Here is a 17,091-nt window from a genome sequence, read left to right on the forward strand (position 1 = left end):
GGGAAGGAATGTGGTGGTCTCCAGGAGCTGACAATGAACCCTGGTCGACATCCAGCAAGAAACAGGGACCGCAGCCCTAGCCAGCCCATGAGTGAGCCTGGCCCTGACAACTTGACTTTGGCCTTGTGAGGCCCCGATGTGAGGACCCAGTCTAGCCTCTGGACTTCTGACCCCCGGGACTGAGAGATGATACGTGGAGGGTGTTTTTGATAAATTTGCAGTAATGTGTTACTGCAGCAATGGAAAACAGCTGTTTATGTGCTAATGTTGGAAACACTTCACGTATATGTTGCAAATATCTTTTTTTCAAGTGTGTCAGTTGTCTTTTTAAACCTTACCCTTAATTATATTGAATCTTACATAGTTCATTACCAGAGGGTAAACTCAAGTTCCATTTTTGGGGGATGTCCTTTGGTCGTGACCCCCCTATACCTAGTGCTTACAAGCAAAACACAGATTCCTGGGCTCTGTCCGGAGTTTCTGATTGAGCAGGGCGGGGAGGGCCCAGGAATCTGCCTTTCTAACCGGTGCCCAGGAACTGCTGACGCGGGTCTTTGAGCAGGCGTTCCTCCCAGCCCCACCCAGTCCTTAGAAGCCCTCCCTGCGGGAACGAAGCTGAGTCCCACCCCTTGGGAGGCAGGGCCCGGGGGAGCCCCGCCTCCGCGCGGACCCTCTGTTCTTATTGGCTGGTAGAGAAGGGGCATTCCCTAACGTCACAGCGCCGTCAGCTCCTCCTCCCGACCTCCAGGGGCGGGGCCTCCACGCCTGCGCAGTGGGGCTCGCGCTCGGCACCCGGCACTCCCGGCAGGGTTCGAGCGGCGCGCGGCGGTTCCATGGCGGAACCCGGAGCGGAGTCGGAGCCCCTTCTGAGCCGGGCCCGGGGTGACGGCGGCCGCGACTGCCCTGCGGGCTCAGCCTCTTGCCGCCCTGGTGAGCGGCTGCCTGGAAAGGGGAGCGGGGCGCGGGGCGCGGGGCGCGGGGCGCGGGGGTGGCGCACGGGGTCCTGTCGGCTCCGCGCCGTTCGCCGTCGCCACTGCGGTCGCGCCCCACGGGCCAGGGTCCGAGCGGGCGTGGGGAGCGAGGGCAGCCGTGCTCCGGGGGACGGGGGCTGCGCCCTGCGGAGTAGCGGGCGCCCGGGCCGGCCACGCGCCGCAGGGTCGCGCCCTGCCTCCAACCAGCCGGCCCGAGATGCGTCGCCTTGCCGGCCGTCAGTCCCCCGCAGCCCCATGCAGCCCCCTCGATGAACCGCGGGTGGACCCAGGCCTCGCTGATCGCCTTGGGGGCCCCTAGGAGGCAGCACTTCCGTTTTCTTCCCGGTTATGATGGAAACTGAGGCACAGAGCGGGGCGTTCCCCTGCCCCAGCAAGGTCACACAGCCGGGAAGTGGCTGGGCTGGGATTCGAGCCTCCTGGGGGTAGACTGGGGAGATGTTTCCGTCTCCTCTCTCAGTCTCGGTGCTGGACTGTCCCCAGAGGCTGGTCCCCCTTCAGCTTGGGGTTCGTGGGTGGGGGCAGGCCTCCCCAGCCTAGCCCAGCCCAGCCCAGGGCAGCTTCCTCCCTTTGCCCTCTGCAGCTCCCTCTTGCCCTTCCTGTTTACCAGCCGAGCTGCTGAATCCCGGGGCAGGCGGGCCACCGGCGGGAGGGAGGAGTCCATCTGTCTCCCGCAGAAGTCCGGAGTTGGGTGCTGGGTTAGGGATGGAAGGGCCTCAGCCTCATTTTGCTGAGGAGAAAACCAAGGCTCAGAGCGTCTCTGGGACCTGTCCAAGGTCAGCGCTGGGCTGCCCTGGGGCTGCTGCTGGTGTCATGCTGGGTGTTCCTTCCAGATGCACTTTCCTTTTCTGGCTTTTGTGCTTTCTCTGTCCTGGAGGGGCCGGTAGTGTGGGGGCCGGGAATGGCTGGCCTGCCCTCACCTCCCACGGGGGCTCTTAGGTGGGGCCCTGTGCACCAGGTGTTCGAGCCCTGCAGTTGGATTCTCCTCCTGACGGTTTGGGGCACTGTGCTGCTCGGTCCCTTTCAGGCCCTGCAGGCAGGTCCTTCTGACCCAGCCTCTCCTCATTCGCCCCAGGGGACAGTAGCTGTTTCCTCTTCTCATTCCTGGTCGGGGAGTCACCCTCTTTATGGTCAAGGAGAAGTCAGAGGACGAGGGAGCGCCACACTGGAAGGGGCTTCTGGAGTAAAAGCATCGGGAGCTACAGCGGCCCATGCAGTCTGCACAGCCATCTGGTTGTGTCTGACCTGTGAGGGGGAACTGAGGCACAGAGGGGAGGCGGCCTGCCCAGAGTCATCAGGGAGCTCCTTGGGGCTCCAGGCAGGTCGTGCAGGGTGGAGCTTGGAACAGGAAGGAGGGGGGGCTCTGGGCAGAGAGACTGGCCCTGGGCTGCTGGGAGACACAGTGTTTGAACCCCTGTTGTCCTCTGCTGTCTTCGGCAGATGTTCTGCCCTGACGCTCTGACCTGGTGTGCCCGCTGATCGCCGCTTAGGGGAAGTAAGTCCTGGTAGGGCCAACAGCCTAAGCCAGGGCTTGGAGTCTTGGGAGAACTTGGCCTTGGCAAGGGCTTGGAGGGCTTAGGGTGAGGCTTCAGCAGGACGCGCGGTGGGTGGGTGAGGTGGGCGCCGTAGTGCCAGCTGGGGGCAGTGTGGACTTTGTCCAGGAGCACTGGGGACTCGTGGGAAGCTGTGACATGCTCACGACCGAGGGTTTGTGACAAGGTTCCTCTGGCCTGCTGCTGTCAGAGTGTGCGAAACAGGTAGGGAGGCCTTTCTGAGGTTTGGGACCCCGAGGTCCAGGCCAGAGGTCTGGTGTGTGCGGGCAGTTCCCAGGGTGCCTGACACCCCTGGCCGGTTACGGCTTGCCTGGACGTGAGCCCCTTCAGTGGCACCTCGTGTCTGCGCCTAGAGTGAGCACACAGGCTTTTCTTGTCTAAGACGCTTGTATGCTTAGATCTCTCCAGGTGGCGATCTCATCTTCTCATCTGGGGTTTGGGCAACTCCAGGCCCCTTTTGGGCCCTCAGACCACCCTGCCCTGTAGCCTCCCCTCAGGGTGATTCACTCACACCATAAAGAAGCTTTGAGGACACTATGTGCTGACCCCTGCATGGTCCTGGGCTCTGTGGGTACAGCAGGGAGCCGACCAGCGGGCTGTCTGATCCCAGTTCCCGGGATGCTGTCAGGGGAAGCAGGCAGTCCGCATCCTCACAGCCTCCCTGGGAAAACTTACAGGGCTCCTCAGGGTGAGCATGGAGGTTGTACGTGGGGGGAAACTGAGGCATATAGAGGTGGGTGTTCGCTGTGATGGCAGAGCCAGGCTGGAGTCGTGCCTCCTACTTCTGTCCAGGGTCCCCTGTCTCCCTGATTGCCAACCCCGCCCCCTGCCAGGAGCCCTGAGGATGGGGGCAGCTACTTCCCCGGGGGTGGGGGCGGAGTAGACGGTAGCCTGCTGCCTGCCCTGCCTGCCCTGCGTCTGGCTTCAGTAGGTCTGCTCTAGAGGCATGCCTGAAGCTGCTGCTCCCCGTCCCGAGCTGCTGGCGCAGAAAGACCAGAGGTGACAGGAGGGTGTTCAACAGAAGCAGCCCCGCTTCCAAGCCCCGCCCTGGGGGCTGCTGGGGGCTGCGTGCCGGCTCCCCCTGACCTCCCCCAGGGCCGGGGCTGCCTGGGCTGCACCCTCTCTCCTGGACCGCAGGCCATGGGGTTCCTCTGTTGCAGACGTGGCACTGGCCGTGAGCAGTGGCTGGATCCCAAGGCTGCAAGGACTGACCTAGCAGCCTTTGGCTCCTTGATGGGCTGGGGGTGAGGATGCTGGGATGAGGCTTCAAGCCGCCCAACTTGTCCCAAAGGCCTCTCATAGTCGGGAGCCTGTGGGGGCCCCTGTGGGGCACATCCATCCTCCTGTGCCCTGACACCCCCCAGCTGCTGGGGGGTGAAGACGGCGGGAGGGGGCCACAGTGGCCCGCTCACGGAGCACGCTCTGTGTGCCGGGCCAGGCCTGGGGCCGCGCCTGTGCGGACTTGCTGCAGGGCGAAAGGCATCTCACTGCAGACCCTGGGAAAAGAATGCCTACAGGTTCTTTCCTCTGTCTCAGTGGTCCCGTAGCAGGCGAGCATCCCGTGGTCCACGGTGTCACCCAGTGTGGCTTCTCTGCCCACAGGTGCCCTGTCTTGGCGGGACCTCTGCTTTGACCAGGCTGCTGTCTTCATCGAAGATGCGATCCAGGTGGGCGCCACCTGCTCCCAGTGGCTGGGTCTGGGCCGGTCTCCAGGTGTTTGTGGGCACTGGGTGATGGCCCTGCTGATCCCCTCCTTGCTGTCCTGGGGCAGGGGCCTTGGTGGCTGAACCATGTGGTCATCATAGCCATGACAATGGGGCCTTTGGGGACGGGTCGCTTGGAATCCTCCCTAAAGCAGGTGGGCGCTAGGTCCTAGAATCCATCACTTGTTTTGTTGAGTTCCCTCCTGCTGAGAGCCTGGCCTGTGCCTGCCTCTCCCGGGGCCTACGGAAGACGCCCAGGGATGGTCAGACCATGTCCCCTGCTGGAAAGCAACATCCAGGCTCGATTCGGGAAATAGGATATGGAAGGGGCCACGTGGGGCCTAGGCCGGGGGCAGCCTGGAGAGTGACACAGTGGGGGGACCTTGCAGAGCAGAGTGGGGACCCTCGCAGGCAGCGGGTGCAGTTGTACGTTAGGAAGTGGGCGTCCAGGCGGGGCCGTGGGGCTTCGGGTGCCCTGCGGGGTCACGAGACAGCCCTTTGTCCACGTGTGCCACCGAAGTAGATTCTGGCCTGCGGCACGTCTCGCTGCCTGGGGGCCTGTCGTGGGGCCAGTGGGCGCCCAGTCTGCGGCTGGCCATGTGTGTGGCTCCGAGGGGACCCCCGCTCACGCCCCCCCGTGTGATGTTCACTTTCAGTATCGCTCCATTAACCACCGCATGGACGTCAGGTCAATGTGGCTTTACCGGTTGTATTACTCGAACACGTGCCAATGGTGAGAAGGCCCACGCGTGCAGCGGGGCATTCCCACGGCCTGGCTGGGTGCGGGGAGGCCGGCCTCAGGGTCCACGCGGGTTCCCCCTCCCTATGGCGGAGAAGGAGCCGCTTTCCCCACCTTCTGGGAACGGAGCCCTGCCCGGGGAAAGAGGGGCTCTCCTGGGGGTGAGCTCCAGGCCTGGCCATTGAGCTGTGACCTGAGCACTGGCATGTGACCGTGCGAGAGCGGCCACAGACCAGGAGGCGTGGGCTCTGCCTGTTGAAGCCGTGGAGTCTGTCCTTGCTTCCCAGGCATCCCGCCTGCGGATCTAGTTTTTGGCCCAGAGCCCTGCTGGTGCGCGCATTTTAATTAGTTTTTGTTGGTTTTTCTTTTCTTTTTTTTTTCTTTTTTTCAGGATATTGAGCCTCACCATTTTCTTGATCCTGTTTTTGGCCTTTATCGAGAGCCCTTCCTCGCTCACTAGCACCGCGGACATCCGCTACCGCTCGGCCCCCTGGGATCCACCCTGCGGCCTGACCGAGGGCGTCGAGGTGCTCTGCCTGCTGGTCTTTGTGGCCGACGTCTCTGTGAAGGTGAGGTGGGCGCTGTCAGGGGCCAAAGCCCAGGGGCCAGCGCCCTCCGGGCCGGTCCGCTGCTTTCCTGATTCATTTACCCTCCCGGATCCAGCTGCCTTTTTCTCCGACTGCACTTTGACCCCCTGAGCAGAGGCCTGGGTGGGTGGAGAGTTCTGGTCATTGAAACAGAGGCTCTGTCTGCTTCCACCTTCTCCAGACCAGACTGAGTCTGGGCTCTGCCTGTCGGGTGCACGACCTTGTGGGACCTCCGGGGGTGGCTGAGGGTCTGGCGGTGCCCTTGTGAGGAGAGACCCCAGTCTCTCCCAGTCTTGCCCAGCCTCCCACCCCCAAGAGAAGAGGAACACGGGAGGAGGTGGGCGTGGGGCGGAAAGGGGCCTGTTGCCACGTGGTGTGTGTCTGACTCTAGATTCTGACCCGAGTCCTTTCAGAAGCTGGGGGTGGGCCTGGCCTCGCTCATTTGAGGTTCTGAGCCGTGTCAAAAGTTGAGAGCCCTAATGGTTTCCCTGTGAGAGCAGAGGGGCCGAGAGGCCAGGTCTGGCCACGGGTCTCGTGCTGCCTTTATCAGACAACTCTGGGGCTGGGCCCCCGGGACACCGCTGGCCACACAGTGCATCGGGCTGTCCCTGGAGTCCGGGCTGCCTTTGCCCGGCCCCTGCTGGGCCGTCCTGCAGCTGACGCTGAGGCCGTGGGCAGCTTTGCATTGTTTCTTCAGCTTGTGATGTGTTGAGGGGGTTTGGGGGTTTTTAAAACTGGAACTGAAAGTGGTGAGACATTCTCATTAGTGTTTTTGAATGGCTGGTGCGTTTGGGAAGTCTCAAAAGTCAGAGCAAGTGTACATTTTTATCTGCGCGCAGTGACGTCTGGGTGGCCTGCCGTCCGTGGGGCTTGTGACGGCTGGCCAGTTGGCCCCAGAGAGAGACCTCCGGCCTGGTTGATTTTTACTGGTTTATTTAAATTTTTTTTTAAAAAATGTTTTATTTATTTGCGAGAGGGAGTGAGTGCACGAACAGGGAGGAGCAGAGGGAGATGCAGGCTCCCTGCCAAACGGGGAGCTTGATATGGGGCTCGATCCCAGGACCCAAGATCATGACCTGAGTCAAACGAAGACAGAGGCTTGACCGACTGAGCCGCCCAGGTGCCCCTTAGGCCTGGTTTACAGATGGTTCTGGGTGTGGGCCGGCCCTAACCAGAAGTGGACCATGGATGGTGTTATAGCCCCTTCTCCAGAATGGTTCTTTTTTTTTTTTTAAAGATTTTGTTTATTTATTTGACAGAGATCTCAAGTAGACAGAGAGGCAGGCAGAGAGAGAGAGGAAGGGAAGCAGGCTCCCTGCTGAGTAGAGAGCCCGATGTGGGGCTCGATCCCAGAACCCCAGGACCATGACCTGAGCTGAAGGCAGAGGCTTTAACCCACTGAGCCACCCAGGCGCCCCACCAGAATGGTTCTTTTCCAGAGTGGCTCTTGGGCATAAGCTAAGCTGACGGTTGGGATGGGCAGGACGGCTCGGCCCCCGTTACCGACTTGGAAGCGGGCAGGCGTGGTTAAGTGCTGAGCCCAGGATCACTGGCTGTCTGAGGTCACCGGCAGGCTGGGCGGGGAGCTCAGGTTCTTGCTCCCCAGGTCACGTGGAGGACACACTGGCCGCCGAAGCGCCCCTGCTCTGGCTGCCCTGGCCTCACCTGTGTGCGCCGACAGGCTGGGGCTGGCTGCGGGGCTGGTGTCTGCGGGGCTGCCTGCTCCCCCGCTCACCCCCTGCCCCTCTTGCAGAGCTACCTGGTTGGGTGGGCCCAGTTCCGGACGAACCCCTGGCTGCTGGCCTACCTCGCGGTGCTGGTCGTGTCTCTCACGGACTGGATCGTGTCGCTGAGTCTGCTTTGCCAGGAGGTAGGTGGTGCGGTGGCTCGGAGCGGGGAGCGGGGAGCTCTGGGCGGCCTGCCCCCTGCCCAGCTCTGCCCGCCCTCCTAGCCCTCCAGTCAGCCATCGGGCCATGGGGCCGTGTCCCATCTTGCAGAAGGAGGCACTGAGGCTTGGGGAGGGCACAAGGACCCCTGATTCCTGCCTCGCCCTTTTCCAGCTCAGTTCGTCCAATGGCTGGATCCCCTGCCGTCCCCGGGGCCTTGCCCTGGCCATGTGCCCAAACCTCTGGGGCTGCTGCTGTGGGAGAGTCCATGTTACCCGAGTGTCCCGTCCTGCCCCCCACCCAGATGCACTGCCCGGTTACCGGATAGGACAGCAGCGGGGAGACTTGGTGTGGGGACACCCGTGTCCATCAGGAACAGTTGGGCACATGAGCCCGTCAGGTGCTTTAGCCAAGAGAATTTGTATAGAAGCTTAAACAGGCGTTGAGTAACCGACAGAGCAGAACGGGGGTGGGGCGGAAGCTGCAGGAAGCTCAGGGGAGGGGCCCCCAGAAGTGGGGCCCCGCCCTCCAGGCCCTGGAGTGGGGCAGAGCACCCAGACCCTTTCGGAGACTGCAGGAAAGGGAGGCTGGCAGCCCCCAGCATGGGCACTGCCCTATGGCCAACAAGGAGACGGAGAGCAGTCGCGTATTCCCCTCCGGTCTCCCAGCCTCTCCCTAGTGCCCTCACTGGCAGGAGGGAGCGGGCTGCCGAAGGGGAGCAGAGCTGCTGGCAGGGTGGCCGGCTTGGTGCCTGCCTCCCACTTCCTCGCAGGAAAGAGCTACACGAACATGTGCAAACCCGTGTCTGTGCAACAGGTAGGGAGGCTGCGCGCAGCCCCTCGGGCTTGTGTTGTTGCTGGTGTGGCCCTTCTGGGTTCCTCCTGCTCAGGCTCCCCGTGCCCTTGGCCGCAGCCGGCTCCCTGCTCCTGTGGCTTCTTCCCCTCGAAAAGGGACCCAGACCTTCATTCCTGGCCAGTCTGTGTCTTCAGGGGTCCTGTTTTTGGAGTCCCTGAGTTTTCTGATAGTCTTTCTCCTGGCTGTGCCTCAGGAGCCCCGACCCAGACCTCCCCGTGCCTCTGTGCTGCAGCACTGTCCTCGGCAGTGGGAGTGGTGTTCCCCCTGCCACCGGCATCCCACCCTGCTTTTCCTGACTCTTAACGGCATGTCTGTCCATGGGGTGGCCATTTCCAGAGCAGCAGGGCCTTGGACTGTGACTGGGGAGTGGAGGATGGCCGTTCTGTTTTGTCCTGGTGCTCGGAGCCTCTGGTGCACATCCTGGGGCCACGGGGCGCTGCTTCCCAGGGCTGGTGTCCCCGAGCCCGCCTCGTGCCATCGAACCCTTCGGGGTGGGGCGGTGTAAGCCGGGGAGTGCCATGGGCTGGTCTGAAGCTGCATGGCCCCTGAGACTCAGATGGTGGTCCTGGGGCACTCCCAGGCAGGGCCCTAACCCTCATGCCTGGCTGTCCAGTGAGGACAGATCAGCGCCCTGCCCAGGGAAGGGGCCCATTGCAGTCACCTGCCCCGCTGCTGCGGCCACGTTGGGGTGGGTGAGCGGAGCTGGGCTCTGCTTCTAGAGGGCAGGCCATCCGTGGTGGCCTTCGGGGCAAAGGCTCGGACATTACAGGACATGTTGCTCTGTCGTGTGGGCGTTCCCTCAGTCCGTCCATGCACACACTTCTCAGACCTTTCCCCACTGTTCGGGTCTGTTCTTTCTGTGCCCTGACCACCCCGCGGGAGTTGTTCTCTTTCTCGGTACAGACAGGCTAGACCCTAACCCGCTGAAATGCTTTCCCTTCAGCACCCCCTGTGGCAGTTTTTCCCGATGGAGGCCGTAGCGCCACACACGGTCCACTTCTGGGTGGGTTCAGCACGTCACCCAGAACCGTCCATAGACCAGGTTTGCGGTCCTTCCCTGTGACCAGCTAGCCGGTCCTAAGGAACTCATCACGGGCACCAGGCGGGGGAGGGCGTAGAGGGACTGGGGGCCTCCCCCCTGCTCCAGCCTAGTCTCTCTGTTTCTACCTTGTGGCCCGGAGGTCAGATCACGTGGGGTCTACCGGTCACTGGGTAGGCCATGGTCACGACTCTTTTCTCGTGGGAGGCGAGGCCTCTGCAGGTTCGTTGGCGGGCTGTGACTCTGGGGGCCTCGTCAGGGGCTTCTGGGCCCCGGGCCAGCTGCTCATCAGCGTTGAGTCCTGCGGCTGTCCCTCCCCGTCCTTCATAAAGGTCACACGTCCCTGTGTCCATGACCCTGATGTGGCCCCAGCATGGGGAGGGCTCTTGGCGGGAGGTGCAAGCTGCACCCTGATCTGTGATTACAGGCGAGGGTCCAGGACCCTGGTGCGGGTGCCAGTAGGACCTTCAGCTGCCGCTTGGCCTAGGGAGGTGGCCGAGACTCAGGATGTGGTTGCTGAGACGAGGTTCCATCCAGGGGCCGTGAGCGGGTCATGGGTGAGCTGGGGACACTGGTCTCTCAGCCCATGGGTGCACGGGCGCAGGGGGACAGTGGGCAGAGCCGTGAGTGTCCGTTTACTGATGTTTCCTGGGGCTTTCTGGTCCTGTGCCGAGAGCGGGGCCCCCTTCTGACAATGTGTGTAGCCTAGGGAGGTTGAGTCAGGCCTTGGGCTCCCGTATCCTGTGGACGACCTGGAGGGTCTGCTGTGTGCCTGTGCTGGTGGGACCTCATTCTCTTGAGAGAGAGCCCTCTAGAATGAGGAAACCCCAGGTACCCAGGTACGTCATGGCATTTGGAGTGCCATGGGTGCCATGCTGGAGGGGGTGGCATTTACGCTGGCCTGGGAGGGATGAGGACAGTCCACCCACTGAGCAGAGGGGTGGCCTGAGGGCTGCAGGCAGCGGGACGGGCCAGAGTGGGCCTCCAGGCCAGTCGTTCGGCCTTGGGCAGGGAGGGGACGTGGTCAGCTGGGTTTCTATGACAAGATGCGTGGAGATTTAACGTGACACTTAAGACCACGTGGCCGAGGAGGTGGGGTGATTGCGAGAGAGGTGTTAACGCTTTCATATGAAAGGTACAAATCGCCAAAAAATCACAAAAAGCAAATAACCATATGACTTGACAAGTTCCCCAAGGCGAGAGGCCACAGAGGGGGAGGAAGGGGCTCTGGGTGTCAGCACTCAGGGGTCAGGTATGGGGGAGCTGGCCTGAGGCGTTGGGCAGACCCAGGCCCAGAGGTCTCTGAGGCTGGGGCCAGCGCTCCGGACAAGAGGACTGGCTGGGGCAGGGGTGGGGGTGTGGGGGGCAGGGTCTTAGAATGGGTGGTGTGTTAGCTAGTGGAGGAGGAGGAAGGGACGCCCGAGGGAAGCCCTTGAGAGGGCTGGGGTGTGCTGCAGACAGTGGGGGTGGGAGGGCCTCTCCTTGGTTCTGACAGGAAGAGGGGCAGGAGGACACCGGGGCCTATGCGCATGCCCGTGTGTGTGCGCGCGCGCGCCTGCCTGCATGCATGTGCGTGGAGGGTGTGGTTGTGCAGGGTATGCCGTGGAGGGCGTGTGTGTGTGGGTGTACGTGCACGTGTGTGTGTGTTTGTGGGCGGGGGCTGCAGGGTGCAGAGTGCGGCCTGGTGGCCATGTCTGCGGGAGGGAGCCGGGCCGCAGATGGGGGTGGGGCGGGGGAGGAGCCAGGAGCGTGGAGCAGTCCCTCACCCCCACCCCGTGGGACAGACAGCTTTGTAGGGTGGTGTGGAGCCCCCCATGGCGCTGCAGGGCTGATGGGAGCTGGGTGGCCCATTGGCAGGGGTTGGGGGATGCTGCGGAGTGGGAGTTGGGGAGCACGGAGGTGGGGGGCTGGGGCCTGGAGCGGCTGGCCGGGAGGGGTCCGAGTGGGTCTGGGGGACCCCTCGGCAGGTCCGGTCTCAGGCCTGGGTGCGGAGCCGCTTCCCGCTGTCTTCCAGCGGCTGCGGATCCGCAGGCTCCTGCGGCCATTCTTCCTGATGCAGAACTCGTCCATGATGAAGAAGACGCTCAAGTGCATCCGGTCGTCGCTGCCGGAGATGGCCAGGTGGGCGCTCCCTGTGCCGCCCTCGGGCGCGCCGGGACTGCGGCCTGGGGCACAACTGGCCCCAGCCTTGGAGGCCAGGGGGTGGGTGTCCGGGGGCCTGCTGGCAGCCCCTCAGTGGTCTGGGAGCCTCTGCCTGACGGCTGCAGGGCCCTGTGGGTGCTCCCGGCCATCCCCGCTGGGGCCGTGACCACCTCCCCCCGTCTCCTCCCATTCCCCCCGCAACCTGCCTCCGTTCTCTGTCCCCTGGCCTCCCTCTGTCTCTGGTCCGCTTCCCCTGGTGGCTCACGTGGCTGGCCCTCACTGTCCAGCCCAGATGGATGGATGTGGCCATCCCCTCTGAGAGTCCAGGGGTCCTTGGACCCCCAGACGATGCCCCGAGGGTACCGATGGTCCCTGCTGGGGAAAGCGCTCCCTAAGGACAGGACCGGTAGTGAGCGCAGGTCAGGCTCGGGGGCAGGGAGCTCCCTGAGTGCTCGGGCGGCTGTCCCTAGACCCCGTCCCGCTGGGTGCGCGGGGCGTGGTTCCCATCTGATCGCCCGCGCTCCCCCAGTGTCCTGCTCCTGCTGGCGCTGCACCTGTACATCTTCACCATGTCTGGGATGCTGCTCTTCACAGGCGAGAAGGTACCGTGTTCAGCTCTGTCCGCGCTGGGAGCCCGGGGCTTGGATGGACGGGTCGACCCTGTCCTCAGGTAGCTGTTGGGCCTGCAGAGCTGGCGGACCGGTTAGTCCGCCTGCCCTAGCCTCGTAACAGGGGTCAGCGGTGGTCCACCTAGACCCCAGGTGTCTCTTCAAATGGCCAGTCTTCATGGGCCTGTCCCCATGGCCTCATAGGCTCAGGGCTGGGTGGCCTGGCTGCTGCTCCCTCTCCTCCCTCCTTCTCTTCCTCCTCTCTCCTCCCCTCCCTGCCCTGTTGATGACCCAGATTTCTCTACACTCCTGTTAGGTGGAGGCCCCCTCGGACTGGCGCTGGGGGCCGCTGGGTGGACTGCGTCACCATCCGCCCCACGGCGCCCGTCTCTGCTTCTCCGGCTGCGGGTTTTGCCCTCCCCCAGATCCCCTTCCCTTCCCACTTCCGCTGCTTCTCGGCCCCCCAGTGGCTTGTTGCCGTGTGGAGGTGTCTGCCGCCTCTCACCCCGGGACCCCCATGCCGTGCGTCTGTGGTCCAGTGTGTCTTTCCTCACGGCCTGGCTAGGGTCACTGTCGTCCTCGGGGCTGGAGCTGTCCCGCATCTCTGTCCTGGGAGTGTGGCCGAGGGTCAGCCAAGGCCAGTTTCTGTGGAGTTTGTGGCAGTATTCGGGGGCTCAGACTGTCCTGTCCGCGAGGGAGGACTGCAGACTGGGGGAGCTGGAGCTCCCGTGTGTGCGCACATGCGTGTGTGCGTGCTTGCATGTGCCTGTGTCTATAATTATCTTTTGAGTGTGTCTGTGTTTGTGTAATTGTGTGTACTGTGTGTCTCTCTACCTGGGTGTGTGCTCTGTGTCTTTGTGTGTGTGTGTGTGTGTGTGTCTGTGTGTGTGTGCGTGGTCGTGTCATTAACTGGTGTGCCATGTCTCTGTGTGTGCTCCAGCCAGGGTGGCTGAAGGCTTTTCCCCGTGGTTCTGAGCAGACCTGCTTCGTGGGCCCGTGGCCTGTGGGTATGCAGCCATCCTGGTCCCCTGAGTTAGGCTCCATCTGGCCATGAGTGCAGAGTCTGTGGGGAGATGACGGGGAGGTGCAGGTCAGGGGTGTTGACCCCACGGTGGCTGGAGCTCTGCCGGCCACAGGCCGTGGCTGTTGGGAGACAGAGGCCCGACGGCCCGTCACAGCTGCCCCGTTTGCTCTCAGCAGGGCGATGGGCAGGACCGGGAGAGGCTGATCTATTTTCGCAACCTGCCGGAGGCTCTGACCTCCCTCCTGGTGCTGCTGACCACCGCCAACAACCCTGACGGTGTGTGAGGAGGGGGCGCGGGGCCCGGGGCTGCGGGGGATGTGGTTAACCCGGAGCCTCGGCGCAGGGCTCTGGGAGGCCGGAGCGCATCAGGCTTTTCTGTCACTGGGTGGAGCGTGGAAAGGAGGACATCGGGTTCTGTCCCTCGCTCATTCCTTGTTTTTCTTTCCCTGTTTGTCTTTTCCCTTCTCCTTCCTGCCTGTTTCCTCTCTCTTCCCTTTTCCTCCCACTTCAGCTCCTTGCTCGCTCTCTCTCTCTCTTCTGCTCTGTTCCCTTCACCTTGTCTTTCCTGACTCCTGTCTCCACGGAGAAGCTGAGAATGAGCGCTGTGACAAATGGTGTGCTTGGCGGGTTCCCTGGTGGCTTCCTCTTTGAGGCCCAGCCACTGTCCCTGTTGCCACTCAGGCGTGGCCGTGGGGTACAGCTCGTCCCTGAGGTGACAGACCCTGGGTATTTGGTGGCTGTGGTGCTCACATTTGGGGCTGCTGCTGGGGCGAGGGCGGTGGCCAGGATGGGGTGCTGCGGGCCTCTGGGGCCTGGCTGTGGCCGCCCTGGCTGGTGACTTTTGTCTTGGGCTGAGGGATGATGCTCCTTTCATGGAGACCTTCCCGGGAGGGCAGCCCCCAGCTTCCACACCCAGGGAGAGCTGTGTGGCGGGACCCTGAACATTGTCCCCCCATGTCCTGTGAGTCGTAGCAAGTCACCCCAGAGAGAGCTGAGCTTCTGCGTGTGGGGAGTTCCCAGGGAAGCAGGTTTCAGCTTCGTGGAGGGGAGGAGCAGCCTCGGAAAGGAGCGAGGTCCCTGCTGCAGGGGTGTGTGCGCAGAGGTGTGAGGGTTGGCGTTTGGACGGGAGCCAGAGCCCCCCGTCTGTTGAGGGCACGTGGTGGGGCCGTGATGGGGTCAGAGCGGAGGCCGAGCTTGTGAGCATGTTTCTGTTTCTCCATTTTCTTCCCAGTTATGATTCCTGCATATTCCAAGAACCGGGCCTACGCCATCTTTTTCATAGTCTTCACCCTGATCGGTGAGTTCGGACAGATTTGCGGGGGTCACTCGGGACAAGATCCTGTCCCTCGTGGCAAGATCCCGAATGCTCAGGTGTGAGTGTGCCCTCCCGACCCTGTGTCTTCACCTCAGTGTGTTGTCTCTGACCACGTGACTTCACCTGAGTGTGTCCTCCTGTGACTTCTCTTCAGCTGCCTTCATTGCTGACCTTGCTTTAGTTTGCCTTCTCGACCGTGTGACTTAGCTTCCGTGTGTCCTCCCTGACCCTGTGACTTTAGGTCAGCCCTCCCTGCTGACCGCCCTTCAGCGCCCTCCCGACCCTGTGACCCTGTGCTCTCTGACCTGTGACTTCTCCTCAGTGTGGCCCACCTCGTGGTTTTCAGTCGTGACCACAGATGGCCTCTGTCCTCGGTGCCCGTGGCTGGGCAGGCCCGATGGCCGCATGTTAATTAAACAGGGACGGGGAGGCCTCCGTGTTGACTGGCGCGCCCCAGGCCCCTGGCAGGGATCGCAGCCTCTCCCTACCCTGGGCCCCTGGGTGTCGCCCCCCCATCTCGCCCTGGGCCCCCGCAGCTGCTGCTCCTTCCAGACTCGCCCCCCTGTCTGTAGTGGTCCCCACTGACTGGCTTTTTCCACTCGAAGGGAGCTTGTTTCTGATGAACCTGCTGACGGCCATCATCTACAATCAGTTCCGGGGCTACCTCATGGTGAGCCGGGCTGCTGTCCCTGCGGCTCCGGGAGGAGCGGCCCCGGAGGCCAGGCGGGCCACGACCAGCGGGGCGGCCCCACAGTGAGGGGTGGCCGGGTGGGGGCCGGGCCCCTGGGATGCCGGGGTGCGCCGTGGTGTCCGGTGGTGTCCGGCTCCCTTCTGTGGGGGGAGCAGGAGCCGCGTCCCATCCTCCCTCCCCGGGGCCAAGCTGTCATCACAGCCCCCCCAGGGGCCACTTCTCTGCTGCAGCTGCTCCAGGGCAGGTGGCCCCGAGCCCCCTGTGTGGGAGAGCAGGGGTCCCCAGACATGCAGAGCAGAAACACATCCTAGCGAGTCCCGTGGGCCGTGAAGAGTCGGGCTGTTCCCCTGGGGCCTGTGGGGGTGAGGGCTGCTCCCCCAGAGGCGTGGGCTCGAGGCGGGGCGGGGGGTGTGCGGCCAGGACAGGCCCAGCCCCGCCGCTCAGAGCCCTTGTCCTCGCAGAAGTCCTTCCAGACCTCGCTGTTCCGGAGGCGGCTGGGAGCGCGGGCCGCCTACGAGGTGCTCTCCTCCGTGACGGCCGAGGGAGAAGCCCACCCCCGAGAGTGAGTGCCGGGGCTCCCGGGCGCCCTGCCTGAGCCGGGGCGGGGCGGGGGGGCTGCTGGGAGGGGCCGCCGGATGCTCCACTCGGCGTTTCTGGGCAGCGCGTCTGCCGAGCCCCCGCGGGCCGCTGCCTGAAGCGAGCGCTGCCTCGGACTCGCATCCCTGGTGCTGCAGGGCTCTGTCGCCCTCCCGGGTGACTCACTTGTGCTCCCGACCCCTGGAGACTGTGGGCTGCTGAGGGCCGAGGGGCCTGCGCCGGGTGCGCCCCGGCCTGTCGCTGTCGTGCCCTGCGCCTCTGCTGAGCGCCAGCGCGCTTCTCTGGAAGTCAGGACAGGGTCGCCTGGGCACTGCAGATGACAGGACGACTGACGTGTGCGTGGCTGGCCTCATGCCCTCGTCCGTGCTGCCTGCCGCGCGGCTCCGGCCAGAATTGGGGATGCCGTGGCGTGCTGAGCTGGCGGGGCTCACTGGGGTGCGGGTGTCTTTTCCCCAGAGTCGGGGTGCGGCCCCAGGACTTCCTGCAGGTGCTTCAGCGAGTCCAGCTGTCCGGCTCCCACACACAGGCCGTCGTGGAGGTATTCGGGCCCCCCCTTTCCCCGGCCCTCCCTAGCCCGTGCTTCTGGGCTCCGCCCAGAGGTCCCCTCGGCCACCAGCCCCCTTTCACCACCAGGGTGTCTTTTCAGATCCACCGGGGCTGGCCTGGGCCGAGTGGGGCTGGGGACGCGGCACTGTCCTGTCCCGGGCCCGCCCTCCCGTCGGCCCGGCTGACCGGGGTGCGTTTCCCTCCTCTGCAGAAGGTGCGTTCCTATGGTGGCGACCTGCTGTCAGCCGGCGAGTTTCAGAAACTCTTTAATGAGTTTGACAAAAGGGTGATTAAAGAGGTAACCGGGGCCAGGCCACGGGGGTGAGCGGGGAAAGTTGCAGAACCTGTTGGCTTCCATCCCTTGGGTGACGCTAAGCGACCAGTGCCAGGACCCGCCTTCCCAGGGATTCCAACCCCTAGGATGGTAAATGGCTCTTGGAAGCCAGGGTGGTCTTGTCAACCTTATGCACTTCACAGACCACAGGGACTGGCCTGGGCCAAGTCTGACCCAGAGGAGCTGTCCACAGGGTTTTCCCTGTCTTCACGACAGACTCTTACCTGCTTCCGTGTGTCCTTCCCCAGGACGGTCCTGAGTTTGTCTAAAGCCTTTGTTTTGGTCCTTGACGCCGATTTGTCAAGTCCCCATGTGGCCCTTGGCATCCAGCTCAGCCCTGTGTCCACCGAGAGCCCTGTTCTGGGTTAAGCTTTCAGTCACTAGTGCGTGACTGTCCTGTACCCTTTCACACACACTTTGTGTCGTGTGGGAAACGCTTGGCATATATTCAGATGGTGACTGCGTGTTCTGTCGCAGTTTACG

At 63.4% G+C, this 17,091-nt stretch overlaps 1 protein-coding gene across 6 annotated transcripts in view; it reads left to right on the forward strand.

Annotated features, from left to right (window-relative positions):
• The first annotated feature begins 757 nt into the window (after positions 1 to 757).
• TPCN2 (two pore segment channel 2) overlaps positions 758 to 17,091 on the forward strand; it is a 37,174-nt gene continuing 20,840 nt past the window's right edge. For 2 of the 6 annotated variants that reach the window (XR_007120953.1, XM_047691701.1), the window contains exons 1-13: positions 758 to 930; positions 4,145 to 4,209; positions 4,902 to 4,978; positions 5,376 to 5,553; positions 7,325 to 7,441; positions 11,366 to 11,472; positions 12,023 to 12,095; positions 13,299 to 13,401; positions 14,357 to 14,422; positions 15,046 to 15,110; positions 15,593 to 15,693; positions 16,185 to 16,266; positions 16,486 to 16,572. Coding sequence is in view for 2 of the 6 variants with exons in the window: in XM_047691701.1 (XP_047547657.1) it covers positions 834 to 930; positions 4,145 to 4,209; positions 4,902 to 4,978; positions 5,376 to 5,553; positions 7,325 to 7,441; positions 11,366 to 11,472; positions 12,023 to 12,095; positions 13,299 to 13,401; positions 14,357 to 14,422; positions 15,046 to 15,110; positions 15,593 to 15,693; positions 16,185 to 16,266; positions 16,486 to 16,572 (1,218 nt within the window). In the remaining 4 variants the exon portion in view is untranslated. Of the gene's footprint in view, positions 931 to 4,144; positions 4,210 to 4,901; positions 4,979 to 5,375; positions 5,554 to 7,324; positions 7,442 to 11,365; positions 11,473 to 12,022; positions 12,096 to 13,298; positions 13,402 to 14,356; positions 14,423 to 15,045; positions 15,194 to 15,592; positions 15,694 to 16,184; positions 16,267 to 16,485; positions 16,573 to 17,091 lie in introns of all 6 variants that reach the window. The other 4 variants (XR_007120954.1, XM_047691700.1, XR_007120956.1 and 1 more) reach the window with 4 other exon arrangements.

The sequence above is a fragment of the Lutra lutra genome, chromosome 10, assembly GCF_902655055.1.
Source record: "Lutra lutra chromosome 10, mLutLut1.2, whole genome shotgun sequence".
NCBI classification, from domain to species: Eukaryota; Metazoa; Chordata; class Mammalia; order Carnivora; family Mustelidae; genus Lutra; species Lutra lutra.